This window comes from Alosa alosa, chromosome 22, assembly GCF_017589495.1.
Source record: "Alosa alosa isolate M-15738 ecotype Scorff River chromosome 22, AALO_Geno_1.1, whole genome shotgun sequence".
NCBI lineage: Eukaryota > Metazoa > Chordata > Actinopteri > Clupeiformes > Clupeidae > Alosa > Alosa alosa.
The window spans coordinates 10,967,694-10,985,185 of record NC_063210.1 but is presented as its reverse complement, the minus strand read 5'-3'; the positions used below and the strand labels follow the sequence as shown (position 1 = coordinate 10,985,185).

Sequence of the window (17,492 nt, the reverse complement as noted above, 5' to 3'; positions counted from 1 at the left end):
GCATGCTAGGTGAAATCATTTTCTATAAAATTCCAGACTGGCCTTACTTCCAGGCCTTTTTGTGTGTAGCACAATAAAAAAGAATTCTTTTTTTTTTTTCCTGTTTTACTTGTAAGCAAGCAAGGTATGTATCAGGGCTGGGTGGGGTGGGGGGGGTGGGGAGAGGGAACCATATGGTAATTTCAATGGGAAACACATGGGGCGGATTAAAGGCATGGTAGTGGTGGTGAGAAGGCCCTGAGAACAGACAGACAGTCCAGTAAACATGACTGGGAAGTTCTCTCTCTCTCTCTCTCTCTCTCTCTCTCTCTCTCTCTCTCTCTCTCTCTCTCTCTCTCTCACACACACACACACACACACACACACACACACACACACACACACACACACACACACACACACACACACACACATTCTCTATCCCTTTGTACACATCTACATCTCTACACACATATACAATGTACACCATGCACCCATGCACCCATATTAAAACAAAAAAACAAACACATAGACATACACATACAAACACACACACACACACACACAAACACAAATATAAACATCTGAAGCGTCATTTAAATAGGAACTAGTCAGAGTCTATAACCATTATAATTTATATTGGCGCAAGCTCAAAAAGTCTCAAAACAATGAGGGCCTTTATTATTCAATAAAAGTGTAATATAATACAGTTTACGATTTCCCTTTCGACTAGAAAGCAGATATTTGCAAAACAGTATCGCCCAACCTGTTGTTTTTCAGGCACTTGTGTTGTTTGAAGTTACTCAATTAAATCTGGCAGTTTTGAGCTTGTAGAATTCCACAGACCTAAAGGTTGAAACAACCAATATGTAGAATGGGAAGTAACATCATTAAGAACACAAATGCAGTTGTCATGTCATTTTGTTCACATTGCCTCGGTTTACCTTTGTTTGCATTGATGTGATGGTGGGCTCTCCTGGAGGGCAATATAGATGTACTCGAGCTTTAAATTCTGGCAACTGTTGAGGTCCATAGAGGATCAGTCACTGGATCATACACAACAATAGCTAATGCAGAAGAACATGTGTTTTAAGTTTGTATGTTCACATATTTAATGGTTACATATGTTGTGACTGCATTAAGAAAGTCATGTAGTCATTTTCCTGAGATCAGTGCTTTGAGTAGCTGAGAGTAGAGAACTGCATTCCCGCAAGTGATTCAAAACAGAACAGTTTACCTTTACTTGGATACAAAGACACAGTTCTTTCTTCCAGCCTGGCAGGAATATTGATCAGAGGATTGTTAGGAAAGGACAGATTTATGAAGTTGGGAAAACTTGAGCCTAAAAACTGTAGACAGTATTATACAAATACTGGAGAATATTTTGGAGGAAGAAAAATAATATTGTCATCTGACAATGCTACCCTTGATTACCGAGATTGATAGTGTCCCTTGAGCAGGCCACACAGCCACACAAAGACACACACAGACAAGCAAAGACATACACACACACACACACACACACACACACACACACACACACACACACACACACACACACACACACACACACATTCCTTAGGCAGTAGGTATTGTTAACAAACATGTTAATGCTCTAGAGAAATCCTGGGACTGTCGTGGCTCTGAGAGTCATCTGTGAGGGTCATACTCACAACTAAAGGCAGTGGGCACAATGAGTCATGGTCTAATGAGACATTTTCCATTCAGGTTACTGGTGTGCTTCATTGCCGTTGCCTGCTTCCTGGCACTGTTGCTATGATGGTACTTCCACAGAACTTGTCTTACTTTGCCAACAATAGGTCCATGCCACAATATGATATACAAAGATGTAAAGATATTATTTTTGTTATCCATTAATACTGTCATTTATTAAATGAAATTACATATTGTAACCATGCGACAGCCCTGAACAGTTTATTCAATTGAGCCATAAAACCAAGTTTCAGTTTTGTTATGACACCTATGCTAAACATGTAAGTAATGTTCATCGTGTTCTCCTGTTAAGGCGTATGGTGTTGTCTGTGCAAGTTACTTTTGTCAAAGTACTGAATGCTCTGTTCTGTTGTAATATGCCGACTGAATTGGCTGTCTGCAGTCTACAACGTATAGCGGTGCTGAATTCCCTTAATGAAGAAAACCTGGGGCTCAATCAAATGGTCCTAGTGGAAAAATGAGAGCTTTTATCATATATTTCACATTTTAATATGACTGCATGACAAAAATATGGCAGATCAGGAAAGACATTATCATGGCATGTTGCCCTGTAACAAGTCTTTAATATTGCTTTATGTCCATTGATGTGACCTTAGATCAGTTAATAAAAAAAAATGTGTCAACTTGTCACAGGTAGTTATATTATTTTTTTCTCAAGCAGGAAGAGTATGTTTACACTAGCAAAATTTTAGCTAGAGGTTATTAGTCAGTTTTTGGACTCAAGATTTTGCTATTTACTTTTTTCCAGAGTAAATGCAAAATAATAGGATTTGATTCCTTTTCAGGATACAACTCTATTTCTCATCACTACTGTGTAGTGACATTTGTCTTACACTATGTGGTGTAAAACAGTTTGTTTTTCCAACCTTATGACCAGCTTCATGGAAAAAGTCTGATTGGTCATTCCACGTGCCCTAATCCTTGCTAGTAATATCTCTTGTCATTTCAAAATGCCATTGGCAGTCATTAAGAGTCGCAGGTTACAGTTTCTCCTCCGAGCTAGATGTGGTATTCATTAAACTGTAAAGCAGGGAATCAATCAGACTGTGCCTTAAATTTCTTTTGAAAGCAACCTATCCCAAAGGCCAAGGAAAACATGAGAGATGGGGTCGTATTTTTAAAGGTTTCCACTGACATACCAGCAGCTATGGGAATCAGCCTAAGTACAAACAGTGTAATACCACTTTTATATTGAAATTTAACAGGAGCCAACATTTTTGGTGATTTTATCAAAGGCCGAGCTGTGTTTATCACAGGTCAGAATGTTATGCTGGAACATTCTAGAAGTCCTAACATTAGTCTGCTGTTCAGATCTTGGCTTACACCCTTTGTACTAGTCACCTGCTGAAAAGCATGCGAGTTTCTCTTGCTTGAAGAAAATGAGAATGAGTTCCTTTGAATCCCTTATTCAAGTAAAAATGTCCTGTAACTTATTTTGTTGTATCTACAGTTAAACCAGTTCTATCTGGGGTTAGATCAGATGTCTCAAGGGTTTAACAAATGCCCTGAGAGATTTGTTTTTTTTTTTCCACAACCTACTATCTTAATAGGGACAGAGTGTGTAAGGTGAGGTAAGAGCAGGATAGTCCTCAACCCTTTATTTGGATAAACTGTATAATTTTTTATTCAGTTTCTTTAATAAGTCAATCAAATTAATATGAGCCTTTGAGTTCCTGCCCATAGCTCCCAAACGTCTGGCTATAAAGAAAAGAGGGACAGAATCTCTTTTTTTTTCTCCCTGCCTCATTGTCGCTCGTTGCCAAGAGTGGCCCATTCCAGAACATTCCAGGCAGAGCCCTGAAGGCAATACATGTTCCCCAGTCAGACGGAGGGCAGAGATAAGCACCGCCACGGAGTGTGATGGGCCTGACGAGAGAGGCAGGTCACACACTAGCTATCCTCACTCAGTGTAGACTGTGCTGTGCTAAGGTCTATTAGTGTTTTGTCTACATTCTAAATACTAAAATGTTTTATTTTCTAACTGGTTGTTCTTTCTCATTTATTTCAATTCAAAGATAAATAAGAGTTGAGTTATTTTATTTAATGAAGTAGGTAGCAGGAAAGTTTATTCCATTATTCACATATTGTGTGTGGAAGTGTATTCAAGCCAGTTGATTCATTTTGTTTAGCCTATGGCTGAGTTCATTTTGTTTAGCCTATGGCTTCGACAGTGTAGGGGGTCAGAAAACCTTGTCTACTCTGTAGTTTGACTCATGAGGTTTTCACCAGTAGCTGACAGGATTGACCTGTCCTGTCTCAACAAACTGATAACAGTGATGTGTAGATGATCTGCTCTTACTGCTAAGGTGGCGGAAGATGCTTTGTGTCTGAACCAACGGAAACCGTTTTAAACTATAGTTTCTGACAGTACTTTTATTGCTACTGCAGAAACATTCACTTGTACAGTAAATGTACTCTACTTATTAAATAACTTAGTGATTCTACTAGTTATATGTCCATAAACACACATTGTTAGATAGTATTTATGGAAAGGAAACAACAGAAGAAAGAAAACATTTTTTTTAAGCACTTTTAATGTTTTTCAAAACATTTACGCTTCCTCCCTCGCTGCCCTCCTAAGTCATCAAAGTTTGTCTTCACACCTAGAAACGAATGTCTGCCTGACAGCCAGTGACAAACTCGGTCTCTGTTCCTTCTGGCCTCGTGATGGTGTTGAGGTCACAAAACCAGCTGGCGGCGATCTATCTCGGGTGGTGGGGATGGGGGGGGGGGCAGACAAGCGGCTGGTGACGTAAGGTCAGGCACCCCTGTGGAAGCCGGCAGTGAAAGTGATTCCTTGGGTCAGCGTGATCTGCTGTCCAACAGCCAGGCTCTTCTCTAAGGCCTCTGAATGAGGGAGAGGTAGTCTGACCTCCTCTGGCAGAAGACGATCCGTCTGTGTGTGTGCGTGTATGTATGTGTGTGTGTGTGTGTGTGTGTGTGTGTGTGTGTGTGTGTGTGCACGTGTGTGTGTGTCAAACTCATTTGATTGTGGTGCAGGTGATAGCTCAGTCTGCATCTGTAGCAGTGTTAATTATGTGGTAAAGGCCATAACACACACGGCATATCTTCTAAAAGTGCTTTGTGCTCTACCATACTGTCAGGACTTAGACTTTCACAGTGACTCACATTATTTATTAAGGGTTGAATACAAGGTATTTTGTAGAAGCCTTTTTCAGTTTGTGTGTATAGTGAGGGTGGCATTGCAGTTGCAGTTGAGTTTGTGTTAAGGAATGAGAAGAATATGCATTTGCTTAATGTTGCATTGCATTGCAGTACATATGACTGCCCCCCATACCCCATACCATCTGTAGTTCTCGCTTCATATCAGTATGTAGCTGTGATTATAAGAAGGGTCTATAAAAAGCGTTTGTATATATACACACTACATGTCTCGTGAAGGAGCATGGTCACAAGCCTTTTTTTTTTTTGAGGTTATTATCAGAGCATATTTCTCATGGGTCCTGAAATGAAAACACAGTCCTGAACTGTTTGTTCAGGTTTTCAGCCTGAAAAGAAAGCATGGGTTTTATGAGCGAATTACCTCTTCAAGCCGAAACAGCAAAAAATGCAATGTACCGGATCAGTGTGACGATGCGATCTAATTTCTCACTGACAGGTTGCATAAGTCAGACCACTCAACGCAGCCTGTACGGTGAACATATGGGTTTCTGTGTGTGTGGGGGTCACTGGCACAAAATAGCAAAATAGTCTAGCTATTTTTGATGAATGCACTAGTGCTCTATGAAGACGACTTCATGCTCGACTCATTAATTTCTTTGGTGGAGGTGGTGAACTTCATCCTTTAGAAATCGTCCATAGCAATGCGAGTTGGGGTGGCACGGGGTGGGGGAACTCTATAGGTCCATTCTGTCTCTATCACACAAATGTCAAGTTCCTTATGACGTGTGGTCTGATGAGGACCGGACTAAACCAACAAAAACACAGCCGGGGTCTCTCTCCACCGAGAGGAAAAATGTGCTTTGTGACAGCATGTTTCAGCTGGGCCATTGGGAAGTGTTTGGGTCAATCGGAAAAGCCAAATATTTGCACTATTTAGGATCCACCCCCTCACCCCCAACCAAGCACTCACCCACCCCGACCCCTCGCCCCTTCCTTCGATTGGATGTGCAGAGTCGGTAGGTCTTGCCGTAGTGTTTCAACAGTAGGACAATCCAGTGAGATGTCAAGGGGAAATTTCTCTTTGCACTGTGGTTGCTCTTCACCGCTGGAGGTCGGAGGTTAGTGGGGGCCACCACTGCAGGTTGACACAGCTGTCTGTCTCATGCCAGGAACTGCTAAGAAGGCTGCGTTTATCATAGGGACTCCTATGGTTGCATAGAGAATCCATTATAAGTATCTCTGTTAGCTGGAGCGTTGTACTCTGTAATAACTAGTTCAATCACGAGCGGGACGCAGATGCGGATCGTGATGGTGATTTTGTTTTCCGTTTGTCCATAGCAACAGTGTGCAAGAGGATGCAAGAAATGTTTTGGGGTCCTCGGTCTTCCTTTTAGCACTTTCCAGTTTCTAAGATTAGCCATGGCGAGAGTCTCAAAGTCACCTGTGACATTTCCAGCACTCAAAAAAACGTAATGTCCCTGTTGCAAATAGTTGTAGGATGGCTTTGTGCATCAGGCAGTGCACTCTGCACCCAGATGACAGTGAGAGATACTCCAAACGTATCTCTCAACGTATACAGTAGTCCCTAGACTAAACATGGATAAGTGTTACATGTAGTTTGGAGATATTTGATCAAAACATACACAAACAATTTTTTGTTCCACACATTAATCTCTCTGTGAAAACAGAGATCAGTTCACCAGGGAGACACCCATGAATTTACCCTTTGTCCAGTTGTAAAGAAAATAACAGCACGCATGTCAGTAAGTATCCTGAATGTTATTTCATATCAGGTCTTGATGCCACTGCTTTTATCTTAAAACTATTAGTCATGGACTGATATTTAGTAAAAGAAAGACAACCAGGAGTTATTAAATTTTAAGTGTGGAGAGGATTTTGGAATACCAAACAAAGCTTCCCATAACTCCAACTAATAACCAGGAGTTAACACTAAGCTGGAGTAATTCAGGGCCTACACTTGACTTCACACTAAAAAATCATTCATGCATACTTCCCCTCTTCTCTTCAATGGCCAGGTGCCAGCATTCGCAGACCAAAGTGGAGGCAAAGTCAATTGCCGAAATCCAAACAACCACAAAGACACAAAATAATAGCGCAGACCTTCAGCGATTACAACCCTTGTTGTGTTTTGGATTCCAGGCCGATTGCCTGCTGCCAGCATGAAGGAAATCTCACTCTTTCACACCAAAATAAATGTTCCCCACATCTCCGCAGACTTGGGAGGCTTTGGCCGAGGTCCGCCTCTGTCACTTTTGATTTGAGGTTTTAGGTTTTCCCGAAGCACCTCTTAATTAAATCCCCTTGCGGGTTGCGGGGATGAGTTTAACCCGGCTCCTCTTGTGGCCCCGAAAGCTCCAACATTTGAGTCACAGAACCCCCACCCCCCAACCCTCCTCAAATCAAAAAAGAGATGCATCACAAAAGAGGAAAAGAGGGGTGGGTGAGGGGAGGGAGGGTTGCGTGAGAAAGCGATTACAGCTAATAAAGCTAATAACAGTTGATACGCTCTGATAAAGTGAGCAATTGTATACAACCATATCTCCGGTTAGTCATGCTTACAGCAACAAACATTGTGTGGTGGGAAATGTCCGAAGCTAAGTCCGAACTGTAATTTCGTGTCTCCCTCACAATTATGTAACCGATGATGCTTTATCACAATTTTATGAAATGGAAGCCAAACAACACCATACAGTTGAGTAACTGTGTCTTTTGCTTTATACAAAGTTCCTAAACTTTTGGCCAGAGGAAAAAAAAAAAACATCTCGTCGGGGAGAAAATAGAAGTCCCTTGTGTCTTGTGTCTTTTCTTAGGCTGATGAATGATTTAAGTGCACGCTTGGGGAATGTTTACCTGTGACGGCGGCCATCCCTGTCGAGCGCTCGGCGCAGCCGCGACAGTAAGCAGAGGATGATAATTAAAGCGAGGTTGTAACCGAGACCAATGGGCTTCAGGCAGATAAAAGCCAGCTGCTGGCTGCACGGCGGTGTCTGAGACTGCCCTCGGGCCACTTCAACACTCACAAGCGCTCCTATCAGCCCATTCACTCTCTCTCTCTCTCTCTCTCTTGCTCTCTCTTTCTCTCTCTCTCTCTCTCTCTTGCTCTCTCTCTCTCTCTCTCTTGCTCTCTCTCTCTCTCTCTCTCTCTCTCTCTCTCTCTCTCGCACGTGTGCTCTCTGGACCTTTCTTTTTCTCTCTCCCCCTCTTTCTGCTCTGTCTCCTCAGCCTGTGCACGCACACACACACACACACACACACAGCAGTCTCCTGTCTCCTCAGCCTGTGCGCACACACACACACAGCAGTCTCCTGTCTCCTCAGCCTGTGCACGCACACACACACACACACACACACACACACACACAGCAGTCTCCTGTCTCCTCAGCCTGTGCACACACACACACACACACACACACACACAGCAGTCTCCTGTCTCCTCAGCCTGTGCACACACACACACACACAGCAGTCTCCTGTCTCCTCAGCCTGTGCACACACACACACACACACACACAGCAGTCTCCTGTCTCCTCAGCCTGTGCATGCACACACACACACACACAGCAGTCTCCTGTCTCCTCAGCCTGTGCACGCACACACACACACACAGCAGTCTCCTGTCTCCTCAGCCTGTGCACACACACACACACACACACAGCAGTCTCCTGTCTCCTCAGCCTGTGCATGCACACACACACACAGCAGTCTCCTGTCTCCTCAGCCTGTGCACACACACACACACACACACACACACAGCAGTCTCCTGTCTCCTCAGCCTGTGCACACACACACACACACACAGCAGTCTCCTGTCTCCTCAGCCTGTGCATGCACACACACACACACAGCAGTCTCCTGTCTCCTCAGCCTGTGCACGCACACACACACACAGCAGTCTCCTGTCTCCTCAGCCTGTGCACGCACACACACACACACAGCAGTCTCCTGTCTCCTCAGCCTGTGCATGCACACACACACACAGCAGTCTCCTGTCTCCTCAGCCTGTGCACACACACACACACACAGCAGTCTCCTGTCTCCTCAGCCTGTGCATGCACACACACACACACAGCAGTCTCCTGTCTCCTCAGCCTGTGCATGTACACACACACACACACACACACACACACACACACACACACACACACACACACACACACACACACACACACACTTGTTCACACACATACACAGAGAACACTGTCTTTATCTCTCTCCCTCTCTTTCTCTCTCTCTTTTCATCTGAAGCTCATATACACACACATTCACATGCAAACACACATAGCACACACTCATTGGAACTCCCTCCTTGTGTGTCTCTTTTTCCTGTCCTCTTCTTTCTAGATATATATGCACAGACTCCTTACAATCTCTCTTTAGTACAGAAATACAAACAGAAAAGACTCCAAACAAGCTCTCTAAATTACAAGGATACACACACAGAAAGCATTCTACACAATTCTCTGTAGTCCAAGGACACACACACACACACACACACACACACACACACACACAGAAAGAGAAGAAACCACACAATCTCTCTGTAGTATAGGACCACACACACACACACACACACACACACACACACACACACACACACACACACACACACACACAGAAGAGTCCAAACAGTGTCTCTGTAGTACAGGGAGTCATACACACACAAAGGAAAAAAAACATTCAGTACATTCTCTCTCTGTGTCTTAACTTTTCTCACCTTAAGATCTCGCCCTTCTCTCTCTCTCTCTCTCTCTCTCTCTCTCTCTCTCTCTCCCTCCCTCCCTCCCTCACTCACACACACACACATACACGTTACTTTTCAGACTGTCAGCATTGGGTGACTGTCTGATGGGGCTGAGATGCGACCAAGATTGACGACAATCTTTCATCATCACCCCACAAAAAACACAGCTCCGCACAGGCAGACAAACAATAGATCCATCTTATACATCTTATTTGACTTAGAATAACGATATCGGTTCATTTTTACATCCGCTTAGTTTCTTAGAAAACGCACAGTCTATAGTGCCCTAAAGAACCCTAAATAGTTTCCCACAATTCATCTCACATGATGATCCCAGCAACGAAACACCACTCTGTACATGCACAGAGTCTGTCCTGACAATTTTACGATTATCAGTTTGGCAACAGCTCTCTTGTGCTGTATGTGAACCAGTGTACCGGGTGCTCTGTGTATATCAGAGGACTGTCTGCTTGAAACAGATGACTAAGGGGAGCTAAAGGGTCAGCTGGGTGACACATGAGTGATGGAAGACATGCAAACCTGGAAAATGCTAGACGTTTTAAATCTGCAGACATCTGAGATTAAAAGGAAGTCGACTGTTTTGTAGCTTCAGCTTGTAGTGTGTGTCTGGTTTTATCTGCTGAAAGTTTTGAGCAAAAGGTCTGAGTTTTCTTTTCAGTTTCCCTTGCTGACTAAGATATGATATTTAAGGGCATGTTTAAATATGTTTAGATAAAAAATTGTGAAAATTATATTTTGTTTCTCTCAACATTACACACAGGCTGAAACTCAAGAATGAATATATTTTTTATGTTCATTTTTGAAGCTCTATTCCCTATGAAAGTAAACATATCTTCAGAGATGTTAGCCTTTTTATGACATTAGTCTGGCTTTAACTTGCTGAATATCATCTTAATGTCCTAATCCACATATTATGTTACACAAAAGACAAATAGCATGTTTAGAGTAGATGTTGTTATGATGATAGCACAAGTTATCCTCAAGGGGGGAAAAGCAGGAAAAATGGCTATGTTCCCTGTAAAAAAAATACTTGACTCCACAGCTGAAATGACCCAATCATAACATTTGTGAAGTGAAGCGGCACCAAAGACAAATCATGTTAAACATGGTCGTTATTTCCCTGTAACACATTTAGAATCTACACTGAAATGTCCCGTCCCCCTATGCTACGCTGTTAAACCCAGCATGTGTTTAAAAGTGCCTGTTGCTCACTGGCTAATGCATACAGTATAGACATATATGTAAAGGGTATGATTCGTAATTGCATGTGCGTTTGTGTGTGTGTGTATGTTGGGGTGCCAGGGTTTTTTTTTTTGGGGGGGGGGGGGGTTGGTCATGGTTTTGGGTTAGTGGGGATGATTCATCAAGCTTGCTCAGATGTAACATTTCACGGCTGTTGACACACGGCCCAATTAAAGGGGGGAGATTAAGACGGGACTCGTTGACCCTCGCTGGAATTCCACAAAGATGCTCCGTGTTCGCTGTCAGGATGTGCTACAGCGAGCTTCGCAACCCCTTGCCCCCAACGCCTCATCCCCAGCCATCAGCCCGCAGCACCCTTATTCCTCCAGCCCCTAAGCACTTTCACCTGTTAATTAAGCCATCCAAGCTGCAGTCAAGGGGAAAGTGGAGCGGAGGGGGGAGGGGGGGGGGGGCAGCCTCAGACGTGCTGCCAGAGACGGGAGAGTCCGAGTGCGAGAAAGCGCCCCACTTTGCAACTCAAGATGTTCTCACGTAAATATTTGATCGCAGCTATGCTCTACAAATGGGCTCCACCGAGGAGTCTTAATGGGAGAGCTTGGGCAGAAACATTGGCCCATAAGCCATTAGCGAGTTAGAAAAAAAATGTGGCCCCTTTGTCGCCTTCATGTCTAAGGGAGTTCTTAAAGGCTGAATGTGTGAGGCCGGTCAGGTCTGTGGACCCAGGGACAGAGACACAGGAGGGGACAGTAGCCCCCAGACAGATGAGACACTGCAATGGCTGCATTCCCAGCTGTAGCTGTTAGACTTTTCAACTGGGCAGGGGGTGTGGTTCGGATTCGGGGAAACAGGCACAGTTTGAGCCAGCCCTTTAAATGAAAATGAACACTAGTAGCAGAAACAAATGTGCCATGTCTGTGGCCCCACAGTGGTTTGCGCTTTGCAGTATCATATATTACCCATTAATTAGTATACTCCGTGATATCCCATTAGTATCCTCCTATCTCTAAACTGAGAACTTTGCACAAACAAAGTGCATTGTGGAGATGAAAATACTAAGGATTCTGTGCAAGATTGATATCTGAATCAGTTTTAATCAGTGACCAAATTAGCCATAATGTGTCTATTTTTTTGCTAATTGTGCAAGTCCTCCCTCTAGATGTGGGTTCTAGCAAACAGCCAAAAAGACAAAGACCTTTAACCAACGATACGAGGGCGTTGTACACGCCGGAGATTAGAAAGTGTAAACAGTTTTGAGGATTTCAGAAACAGTCGCCATCGAAGACGTAACATTGTCTCCTTGAGCTTGCAGACATGCACACAAACCAAGTGAGGGAGAATAAGAGAGAGAGAGGGAGGGAGGAAGAGAGAGAGAGAGAGTCTGAGTCCAAACCCTAACAAACGTCTGAGGCTGAGGCTGGTGGGAGCTGGAGGAAGAGGGCTGCCTGTGCTCTGCCTGCAGGATGCTGTGCTTCAGATAAGATAACGCCAGTGACTGACAAAAATCAAACCGCACCACACAAGAAGCTGCTGTCTCATTCACCCACTGGTCGACGGCACGGAAAAAAAAGTCACCGTCATGTAATGTTGGATGAAAGGAAATGTAAAAGGAAAATGCTGGCACAGCTGAGAGAATGGAGGCGCAAGGGCTTTTTAACCATGTGATGATTTGTGTATAATGTGAAATGTCTAGGCTTTTTTTTTTATGGTTCCCGTTTAGCTTGTGGAAACTGAAGGTCTGATTTCTCATTCTCTGTGTATGCACTCTGGTCCTAGACCAGTAGAGAGAGTAGTGTGTGTGTGTGTGTGTGTGTGTGTGTGTGTGTGTGAGAGAGAGAGTGTGTCAACGTGTGTGGTGAATGTCTCACTGTTTGATTGTGTGTGTACAGATGTGTGTGTGTATATGTGTGTCTCCAGGAGTGAGAGTTTAATGGGTGTGAATATAATGTGTGTGTGTGTGGGACTGGGACTGTTTGTGTGCATTAGTCAACTATTTATATATGCATGTTTGATGTGTGCTTGCATGTGTATTTATATGTTTAAGTATGTGTGTGTGTATGTGTGAAAGAAAGTGTGCGTGTGAAAGAAAGTGTGCTTACATGTCTCTTGCATGCAGTGAAAGAAGTGTGTGTATTTGTGTGTGTGTGTGTGTGTGTGTGTGTGTGTGTATACATGCAGTGCATGAGTGTATGTCATGGGGCAGGCATTCGGCAGGGGGGAGAGCCCTCTGGTGCTGCTGCCGGTTGACTCACTCAGATCAGGAGGAGGAGGCACTGGCCGAGCCCCCTCTGGTTTTTAGACCCTCCCCACGTCCGAGCCATATCATTTTCTCCCGCATGGAGAGAAGGGTCAGTGCGCCGCTACACGGGACCAACGTCTGCCGGGCAAAGCAATACAGGCTACCTGTCTCTCTGAGCTTGTCTGGTTTGTTAGAGTAGATTTTTTGTGTGTGTGTGTGTGTGTGTGTGTGTGAGAGAGAGACAGTATGCGTGTGCGTGTGAACTCCCTCAAGATGAGTGAAGCCTCTAAATGAACACGCGAGCGAGAAAAACAACTTTTTGGTTTTTATTTTCGTTCTTGTTTTCTTGACTTTTTTTTGTACTCCTCCCTCATGCCCACTCTTAGACGTCTAATGATGCAGTCATACTCCCAGAGGTCACCGCTTTGAAGTAAACAACTGTCTCTCTTTCGGCGACGGTCTTTTTTCTCTTTTTTTATGTAAACAAACCCTCTCAACACTGGAACTTTTATGCCAAGCATTATGACACTTTTGGGCTCTGAGCACTCCATACTGATTCGCAGCAAATTTAGATCAGGTAAGTGTCTCTTGTGTTTTATCTCCTTTGTCCCAATCCTCTGTTACATCTAAAAAACATGAAATGCATGCTGTCATGCATGTGCAGCGATGACTCAAAACAACAGAAGTCATTGCACTTTTATTACAATGTGACGGAAAGCTTTTGCTGTACCTGTTAGCCTCGCTGTGTGCTTTATCATGGCGATAGTGGATTGAGGGTTGTTTCGGTTTCGTCGTTAAGAACACATTCTGAAGTTTTCACATCACACTAAATCACAGCGAAGCATGCATGACTCAGAGAGATAAGAGGCATATCTGTGCACTCCTTCTCATCAGGGATTATGGTTAAGTATTTTTAGCTTGCGGGACTTTATTCCTCGAGGTCAGAAGATTATCAGCTGGTTGTGATGTGGAGCGACCCACTGGTGACCTCACCTGTGTTTCCAAACGGTGTGCAGAGTGGAGTTAAATCCCCTCCACTCCCTCTCTCTCTCTCTCTCTCTCTCTCTCTCTCTCTCTCTCTCTCACTCACACACACAACAAGAAGCTAGAGCTTCAGGGTTTGATTTCTTTATGTCTGCCCTCTTCCTCAACTCTCATGGACTACACTCTCTCCCCCTGACTTCAACTGCCTCTGTCGCTTTCACCGCCCCCCCTCCACCGCCTCTGCCATTCACATGCACAGATAATGGTGTTTATGTTCATTCTCATGCTGCCACACATACTGTTTATATGAAGAAACGTTATGGAACTGATGTACAATGCTGCCACCTCTCTGATAAAAAGGGTCAGTGAGACAACGCTGCATGCACTTCATAAAGGAAATATTGGCATGTTTTAGTATCTCTGTTGTGATTGGGCGACAGTGGCCGGGAAAGTTTATGGGTCTTATTAGAGAGCCCAGAGGGCAGTCGAAATGATTAAAAGCCAGGGTTGCCCGTGTTGAAGCACTGATTTACAGGCCGCTGTGATCTTTCAGCGTAGCAGTTTCCCACCAGGAACCGTTGACAAAATTGATAATTTCCTTCGTCTCGTTTAGAGCAATTTTGGGGGCTGGGGGTCGGGGGGGTGGCAGATTGGTGGAAGGAGGGGGGAGGGGTTGGTGACCTATTCAGCTCTAAAGAAGCGAAAATGTAAAGCCTTACGTGTGAGAGGCGGCACGATGAGAGAGAGAGAGAGAAAAATGACTCAGAGAGAAAGGGGGGGAAAGCATTTAAAAGGCCGTTTGTTTTGAGTGCGGCGCATTAGCGCGCTAATGTTCCTCAGATGTGAGGCTGTTTACCCGTCTGTCCGGCCATCCGCCCGCCGGTCGGGGCCGAGAGGGGGCCCTGGGCCGCCGACGCCACCGACACCCGCGCTGCCGCCGCCGCCGCCGACCCTGCTGCTGCTGCTGCTGGAAGGCTGGTAGTTAAGGGGGAGAAGGAGGGGGAGGCTGAAAGCCAGAGCCGGAGACCGATAGGGATCTGTGCCTGCCTTGGGTCCCTGTGGACGAATCCCATTCTTGTTCCCACCCTTGAATCTCAGCTGGACGTGTTTGTGTGTGTGTGTACGCGAGTTGTGCATGTGTTGTGTATATGTTATGTTGTGTGGTGTTGTTGTGTTTGTGTGTGTGTCAGAGGGGGGGGGGTCTTCAGGCAGGGGCTAGACCTATCCCATTTCCCGTCATGTAGGGTGTGCATTGAGATTATGTAATGCTCTTCTACTTCAGCTAAACATCAGTGTGATTTCCCCCCAGAAGTAATTGAGCTGGTTAAAAAATGCTCAGCGCTTAGGTATTCATACCCACTCTGACCAGTTATCTGTAATGTCCGTTAGGCTGGCTGAAACCGGTCAACCACATTACTTCCCTGCTTCATTTGTCACTTATAAGAGATATTTGTAGGCACCCACTCACACCTTAATCAAAAAGCTCTGTTACACAAATTATCCATGATTCGAGTCTTATCTTGGACAGCGTAACAGTAAGCTGCTACAGCGTGAGTATTGCATTTAAACGCATACTTGTAACTGTAGATGGCTGTTGAGAGATGATCGTCCTCCCTGAGATAGAGTATATCGGTGTGCTGTCATCCGTGATGAGTGTGCTGTGCCAGGTGGCAGTGGGTGTGCAAGCGCGGATGATAAATCAGCTCTCGGCCTCAATCGTAAACATGTCGGCAGCCTCCAAGGATCATCAAGGGCGTGGTGAATTACCAGGAATCAGAACCCAATTTGTGTGTGTGTGTGTGTGTGTGTGTGTGTGTGAATGAATGTGAGTGGCATGCATTTGTTGTTACAACAGTTTATGAGTGTATGCTTGTGTGAAGTAATACGTGCGGACAGAACACATGGAGAAATAACTCTGACGGGTATGTCCTCATCGGGGGGGGTGGGGGGTACCCAGGTTTGTTCTACAGTGGATCTGCCCTCTGCTTCCACCCAAACTGGCAACCCGCCCCTTCCTAGTGCATAATCCTCCTTTCCAAAGCCTGGCAACCTCAACATGAGAGCAACATGGTCTTCTCATCTAGATCTTCACCACAAACCATCGCTGCCATTAAAAAATAGTTGGCCGACCTTGACCCAGCAAAAATGCGCTGCCAACGGAACTGTTCCGAGAGGCCTTTCGGTGCACATTTGCGGGTTGCGGCGCAAGTCTCCTGCTCCCATGGCAACAGCTGGGCAACGGCTGCCACAAGGCAGTTGCCAGTGTCATGAACTTAGCTTATGGCCGCAGTGAGTCATCCAGGCCACTTAAGTCGAGGCAACAACTGATGCAAATTGCCCACCACCCCTGTGATCTGATGGAAGGATGGAAACATTCCTCTGATGCCACTGGCATGAAGCCTTTTGTTCTATTGTCAGTTGCAGCACTCAGGTTGCATCTGTTCTGCATTCAGATGAACTGAATTATTTAGGTTTCTGTCTGTAAATGTGTATGTGCATTGTATGTGTGAGGTAATGTGTTTTTTTTTTTTTTATTTTGTGCATGTATTTTTGAGTGTGTATGTGAGTCGTGTGTGTGTGTGAGAGAGATAGTGTGTATTTGTTTGTGTGTGTTGTGCATGTAATTTTGAGTGTTTATGTGAGTTGTGAGTCTTTTCTGTGTGTGTGTGTGTATGTGTGTGTGTGTGAGTGAGAGAGAGAGTGTGTATTTGTTTGTGTGTGTTGTGCATGTAATTTTGAGTGTTTATGTGAGTTGTGAGTCTTTTCTGTTTGTGTGTGTGTGTATGTGTTTCTGCTGGACTAGTATGCTTGTTTATATATTTCATTAGTGAGGTCATAACGCGAAAGCTGTATGATAGACTTCCATGGTATCTGCCCAGGAGAAAGGGGGGGAAAGCAATAATAATATTTGGACAGTCTAACATAATTGCCTTCAATCACTTTAGCCTGGTGTAAGAAGTATGCTGTTTGTGCAGGTATATGCCCCGCAGACAACTGGCCAGGGCTATTTTTAAGCCATTAACGCAGCCCATCTGGTTCCCATTGCCGTCAGTGATACGCGATCCAGCGTGTCTTTAAAAGCTGTGATCAGTCTTATTGAGAGCAATCATGGGTGATGGGATTTGGCGCTCCCTATCACTCCCAAGCCCCCCATCCCACACTAACACACCCACCCCCGCACACACACACACACACACACACACACACACACACACACACACACACACACACACACACACTTCTACCCCTGCAACAACACCATCACCACCACCACTTGTAGACATGCACTCGAAGAGGGTTGACTGTGTTTTACTACCCCCGGCCTTTACCCACCCATACAGTCCCAGGAAGAGTGGCAGTCACAGTCAGTCTGGCATTCATCAATGGCAGATAGTCTTTCTCTGGCCTGGAATGAAGCAGGTGAACTAACTGAATGTGGCCTTGGAACGA

General features: G+C 44.8%; 1 protein-coding gene across 12 annotated transcripts in view; it reads left to right on the top strand.

Moving 5' to 3' along the window:
* myocd (myocardin) overlaps positions 1-17,492 on the top strand; it is a 90,176-nt gene that overhangs the window by 54,489 nt on the left and 18,195 nt on the right. For 3 of the 12 annotated variants that reach the window (XM_048233472.1, XM_048233466.1, XM_048233471.1), the window contains exon 1: positions 13,144-13,635. The exons of the other annotated variants lie outside the window; for them this stretch is intronic. In XM_048233472.1, coding sequence (XP_048089429.1) covers positions 13,569-13,635 — 67 coding nt within the window. In that variant the 5' untranslated portion in view covers positions 13,144-13,568. Of the gene's footprint in view, positions 1-13,143; positions 13,636-17,492 lie in introns of those variants that run through there. 12 annotated transcript variants of the gene reach the window in all.